General features: G+C 44.7%; 1 protein-coding gene across 1 annotated transcript; it reads left to right on the top strand.

The window, feature by feature from the left end:
- The first annotated feature begins 693 nt into the window (after positions 1-693).
- LOC123102951 (stearoyl-[acyl-carrier-protein] 9-desaturase 5, chloroplastic) lies at positions 694-5398 on the top strand. The gene is made up of 5 exons (XM_044524430.1): positions 694-830; positions 1462-1563; positions 2545-2890; positions 3912-4401; positions 4698-5398. Exons 3-5 carry the CDS (start codon positions 2784-2786, stop codon positions 5256-5258), a joined length of 1158 nt encoding a protein of 385 aa, XP_044380365.1. The 5' UTR covers positions 694-830; positions 1462-1563; positions 2545-2783; the 3' UTR covers positions 5259-5398.
- The last annotated feature ends 1331 nt before the right edge of the window (positions 5399-6729 follow it).

Here is a 6729-nt window from a genome sequence, read left to right on the forward strand (position 1 = left end):
GCGAGACACCTCTTCTTGCTCCGCCGCACGAGACGCCTTCGCCTGCTCCGTCGCCGCCCTATCCCGGGCCCTCTTGGCGTTGAGCATGTTCTGCCGGTTGGTGCTGACAGCCTCCCGGCACTGAGCCTCCGCCTTCCAGTCGGCGTTCGACATGCCCGGTGATTTGGACGGCGGCGCCCTCGGCTTCCTCTGCTTCGGTTGGGTGGCATCGATAGCGGTAGCAGCATGAGGGGTCGTGTACTTCGGCGGTGGCGGGCGGATGGAGGGAAGATGGAGGAGAATGGCGGGAGAAGAGGGGCAGAAGGGAGGAATGGAGGGAAACGGAGACCCCCGGGGGTTTGGGTTCGGCTCGGGTTCGCCGGCTATTATTTCGGCCCAAACTGGCGATAAACAAGGCCCTGGGACGCGACTGGACCGATTTTTCGATACCGACGCTTAAAAAAAGCCGTGAGGGGCATATTGAAAGCGCGAGTGAAGATGCTCTAAGGAAGAAAAGAAAAACTAAAAGAAACCCGCGGATATAGCATTGTCCATGCGGTAGAAAAATTACGTCAATCCGTTGAGATATGATATACGACAAGTGAATATTTGGTACATACTCTCGAAAGAAAATTGCGAAACTCTTTGCCCCGTTTGGCGGCGGTGGGCAAATGGGTGCTCGCGTGGCCCTCGTGAGGCGCCGCCACCACCGCTCACCTTCCGCTACCCCACCACTCTCCCCGTGGACTCATTCCCTCGCATCTCCGGCTTAGGATCGGTCGGGCGCTCGCTCACCTCCCACAGTCCCTGACCAGGTGAAAGAGAAGAGGAGCAGCTGCGGTCCAGCCGTGGTGAATTTCTCCTCCTCCTCCTCGACAACACACAGGTGCTGTCGATGTCATGTGCTCGCTGATCGTCTTCCCGCGACGTCCGTCGGTTCCTGCTCGCCTCGGGCAACCGCTGTGTGTTGTTCCCTGTTGCTGCTGAGTGCTGGGCTGTAGTCTGTTTGCTGTTGATGTATGATTCAATCCAGTAGCATGTACAGTACTCCGGAGTACTCGTAATTAGCAAGTAATCCGGTATGCTGTTGATGAAATAAACATGTACTCCTGCATATATCCCCAATGGCTGTTGATGTACGATCCATGAAGCTCTGCTAATGAATTAGCTACTGGTGGATCCTAGGAAGAAAAAAATTGTTGCACAGAATGCCCAAGGGTAGTTATAAAACTGTTGCAAACGATGCTCATAGCAGCTCAAGAACAAGTGAAATTCACCTAGGCCAACCAATTCCATATTTAGGTATTTGCTGGGTTAAGTATTTGGTCCCCAAATTTTCACGCATTATGGTGGTGAGCTAAAACCATCATAAGCGAATTATTGCCAAATTGGTAGAAAAGGAAACATTAGTACTAAAAAAGCACACACAGAGTTTATGTCTGGTTGGACCAAGTGGTTTCTGATCATGCATTCTTGATGCAGGTGCAAGCAGGAGGCGAACGCAAGCGTATGTTGGTGTGTAGAGGTGACCATTTTTGGCTTCTCAAGCAACCTGCAAGCACGCATCACACTATTTCAGTGAATGTATGTGTAAGCATCCTAAGAATACGTCCCACTGTGCAAAGGTTGTGTGAACATTGGTCACTCTACTCTTATCTAGGCTGGGCCGGCAATAGATTGAATGCAAATCAAATATTGATCTTCATGTGTTTGCAGGCATATTTTAATTATGATGATTACCAAATGATTCCTGCAGTTGTTTTGTTTCAAATGCGATTCTTGGATAGAGATTGAACTCGTACTCCAAACGAATGTACGCTGGGTCTGGTCGAACTGCAACATCTGCCTAATTTATTTTCACATTAAACGCAATTCAGCATTATAATACGATGTATTATGCTCATAAAACATGTAGATTCTAAATTACAATGACTTATGGCTGGTTAGATAGTCTACAAAAAAAACTCAATGTTCAATTTGAATTCGGAAAAGCATAGAGAGACGCTCCAAACAAGAAAATTTAGAATATACTCAAATTTATGTTCTATTGTCGGATTTTAGCACAAATTATTATTTTCTGTTCATGTTTGTGAAAATTTTATTTGCATTCTACAGGATTTGGATACTTCTTACTCCCTCCGTTCCACAATGTAGTGCGTATATATTTTTGAAAAGTCAAAATTTACAAACTTTGACCATATTTATAGAGAAAAATAGGTACATCTAGAATACCAAATACATATCGTTGGATACATCATGAGCTATATTTTCATAATGTACATGTTTGGTATTTGAAATATAGATAGTTTTCTCTATAAACTTGGTCAAAGTTTGCTAAGTATGACTTTCAAAAAAATCTATATGCACAACATTGTGGAACGGAGGGAGTACTATTTATTTCTGCACCTACCTGTAGGTTACTCTATCATACTAGATATCTTTGTGTTTCAAGAGCTTGTATTCAAATTTCTGAAGGGCGTATTTTCCCCCCACGCTAGAGGAATATATATTGGCGTATTTGGGACTCAACTAACTTTAATCCCGTAGGAACTGTTTCTTTTTCAGTGCAACAAAAAGAGGTTGAAAACCTTGCACAAGCCGTCAGGTCAGAAGTAACAAGAAAAACAAAATGAAATCAGTCTCCTCTCCTCCATTTAGTACTAGTACTAGTCCGACTACTAGTACTCCAGTCCAACTGCTCACTCTACCTCCCACCTCAGCTTGTACGTAAGTGTGGGCAGAATCAAAGTATTGCCAAACTCTAAACTCAGCGTTGAAAGTGGTGTTGGTGGATTGATAAGTTGATGTATCTAATGGCATACATGCCTTCCTGCGGCACCTTCCATGCACCTTTAGTGTCTTCTTGCCTGAGGAGGAAATTCACAGTGGTGGCCACGGCTTCCAAGGCCAAGTGAGTTCTGCTCTTCCTCTTCATCATGCAAAAACTTTGTGGTTGGTTATATATTCCTGTTCTGTTCTTGAATCTTGCTCGGAGTGCTTGTGTCGGCTCCGTGATCTTGGTTGAGCTGATATTTTGCTACTTGGACACCAGAGATGGCAAGTGGTTATTCTGTCTTGGGAATGAATGAATCTTTGATTTTTCCAACGGGCTTCCTGTAGGTTCCCTAGATTGAACTGAATTTGGTCATAAAAGAATATGTTCATTTGTTTTCGGTCATTTATCTGTTTGCTGATGCTTTTATCATCGTAATCTTGCTTTAATGTACTTGTGGATATTGGAGAGTCGAGTTTTGAGAAATTTTCACTCTATGCCTTATTTCAAGCTGATTTGGTTATTGACAAGTAGTTTTCTCTTCTATTTTTGTTTTGTTTTGTTTACGGAGCGAGCTATTATTTCTTGCATACAGTGTTTTTATGCTTTGTTGTCTTTGGACAGATGTATGTTTAAATCCTACAGTTCAGTTGCATGGCATGCAACTTTTGTGTATGCCCCTTTTTTTTATTTTGTTAGTTGAATGATTGTGAGAAGCAGATTGGGTGTTATTTGCATTTTTTTGCTGGTCTCCTGCTCGGTTCTGTAGTCGTGGAGGCCAGATCACTCACCTGCAGGCCATGGCATTCAAAAGGCGTGAAGTACTAGTGTAATGAAGTTACGTGCTTGAGCTCATTACGTTTTCCTCTTGCATGTAGTTGCAAATAGCATGCCATGCTGCTCGAAAAGAGTATCTGAGTAGCATCGATGATTTATTTCATGGAAATTAGCACTTAGTTTTGGACCCATTGGCACAGCTCACAAGCTCTTGAATTTGCATGAACTAGTGTAAATTTGCTGGGAGTAAAAACATACTAGGTCTTTCATCAATCTGGATAGTCTTTCTTTTTCGAGCTTTAATCTGATTATTTAGTTGTGTTATATTACCCATTTTCCCATTACTCTTGTGCATTATAAGTTACTTTGTCTGCTTACGAAGGGTTGGAACTCCCAAAAAGGCCTCCACTCAAGTCCGATTCACGCAACCATTCCCACCTGAAAAGAAGGAAATTTTCGATTCATTGGAACGCTGGGCAGAGGAAAACATCCTGGTCCTGTTGAAGCCAGTAGAGAAATCATGGCAGCCGCAGGACTACCTACCAGACCCTTCCTCGGATGGATTCTATGATGAAGTCAAGGAGTTGAGGGAACGGGCCAAGGAGATCCCGGATGACTACTTGGTCTGTCTGGTTGGAGACATGGTCACTGAGGAAGCACTCCCTACTTACCAGACAATGCTCAATATTCTCGATGGCGGTGTCGGCGACGATACTGGCACCAGTCCAGCCAGCTGGGCTGTCTGGACGAGGGCATGGACGGCCGAGGAGAACAGGCACGGTGATCTCATGAACAAGTACATGTACCTCACTGGGAGGGTTGATATGAGGCAGATTGAGAAGACCATACAGTATCTCCTTGGTGCTGGAATGGTAAGCACGCACTTGGTGTCTGATTCCTGAATTTCCTTTTTTATCTCAACCTCCATTTTTCTTGCTTCCTTTTTGCTGTCAAAGAAGGGAAGGTAACAAAATTGCTATTGTCGAATAACATTTGGGACCCTTGCTGTATTTATTTATTTTTATAATTGGTTCACAAAATTAATCACAAGGATTACAATTATGTCCCGAATGGGGAAAGACCCACAATTTGTCAACATATGCATACACTTGCTAGTTGAATGGAGTGCCATTTTGTTGTTGTAAGTTACCTTGTGCTCTTCTTGTAGGATCCAAAAACCGAGGGCAACCCATATGAGGGTTACATCTACACATCTTTCCAAGAGAGGGCAACCTTCATATCTCACGGCAACACTGCAAGGCACGCCAGGAAGTACGGGGACCTGAAGCTGGCTCAGATATGTGGCACCATCGCGGCCGACGAGAAGCGCCATGAGACGGCCTACACCAAGATTGTGGAGAAGCTCTTCGAGGTCGACCCCGACTACACGGTGCTGGCCTTCGCCGCCATGATGAGGAAGAAGGTCACGATGCCCGCCCACTTGATGTACGACGGGCAGGACGACAACCTGTTTGAGCACTTCAGCGCGGTGGCTCAACGGCTGGGCGTCTACACCGCCATGGACTACGCCGACATCCTCGACTTCCTGGTCCAGAGGTGGAACGTGGCCAACCTCACTGGGCTGTCCGGGGAAGGGAGGCGGGCTCAGGATTTCCTCTGCTCACTGGGACCAAGGTTCAGGAAGCTGGAGGAGCGAGCTCAGGGCAGGGCGAAGCAGTTACCGGTTGTTCCTTTCAGCTGGATCCATGGCCGGCAAGTGCAACTTTGAGTGGCATTGCTAAACAATTATAAGACAATTTGTTCTTCTTATTTTCAAAATATGAAGCAACTGTTGACTTGTACTACTATAAACATATCTACTCTGCATGTGCCAAAGAAGCTTAAAATAACATAATTATATCATGAACACATCCAGACTTTTTGTTTGTTTGTTTGTTTGTTTGTTTGTTTCAGTTGTCCATTTTGAATATTGGATTTGGACATGTATAGTCATCTAAGAGCATCTGCAGCAGCTCCCATCTACCCAAATGTTTTTTGGTGATCACCTAAAAAACTTCTCATCTTCCCCTAATAACCAAATTGACATTGGCGGGAGCCAACCACCCGAGACTTCATGCCACGGCACGCCCGCAGCCAGATGCCTGCCTCACCGCCGACCATTGTAGAGAGAGGGGATACAGGCTAAGTACTCCCTCCGTTCCAAATTACTCGTCGCAGAAATGGATCTAGAACTAAAATACATCTAGATACATCCATACCCGCGACAAGTAATTCGGAACGGAGGGAGTATATGTGAAGTTGTATTGGGGATATGCTGCGGCTACACACCTTTCAAACCCAATAAATTTATTACGAGAGCCCCAATAAGCATTTATAGGGGAAGGTTTTTTGGAAAGCTGCTGGAGATGCTCTAAAATTTGACTAGTTCTCGACAGTAACATGGGCAATATCAGGTGCTCCCAAGCCTCCTGTGCTCCGGTCATACAAGCCCACGTGGGTCGTTGGATCTCAGATGAAGGGTTAGGGATGGAGCTGCTAAACTTGCACATAATTACTGGACTCTTGCGGAGTTTTCTGCAAAATTGCGAGAGCTCGATCCAATGGCCGAGCTCCTTCGGGAGCACCTGATATTTCAAAAACTCTGAGCCCTCACAAAGGGTACATCTTTACAAAGTAGGCGAACTCCGAGCCAAGTGGTTGAAGGTTATCAAGTGACTTTTAATCATTTAGGAAATGCACACCTTCAAGAGTAACAGAGCAAAACAAAGGCATTTGGTAGAACTCTTGAAAAGATCTTTCATTAAAGCTTTCTTCAAGAACACATACCCGTAGGATCTCTCTCACAAAAAGGATATGGATTGTAACGCCCGGATGATTTGGCTACAGTAAAACTTTCCTAATGATGCCATGTCATCTGCGATTACTATTACTAATCTCGGAATAATTCGAAAACGCGTCAAATTCAAACTTAAAATTAAGGTCGACAATAAAAGTTTTCAAAATTGAAACAAAAATGTTCGGTGGACGCCAAATATTACAAAGGTAATTATGGTGCAGAAAACACATTTTTAATAAAAGACTAAATACTTTAAAATGAAATAAAACAGAAAAGAAAAAAAGGAAAGAGAAAGGAAAACCCCCCAAACCCCCCTGGGCCATCTGGCCCAGCTAACCCACCTGCCCCATCCGGCCGAACCGGCCCGCCTCCCCCTGCCGCCTCCCTTCCCTGTTCCCCCGAC

Source organism: Triticum aestivum, chromosome 5A (genome assembly GCF_018294505.1).
Source record: "Triticum aestivum cultivar Chinese Spring chromosome 5A, IWGSC CS RefSeq v2.1, whole genome shotgun sequence".
Lineage (NCBI taxonomy): Eukaryota > Viridiplantae > Streptophyta > Magnoliopsida > Poales > Poaceae > Triticum > Triticum aestivum.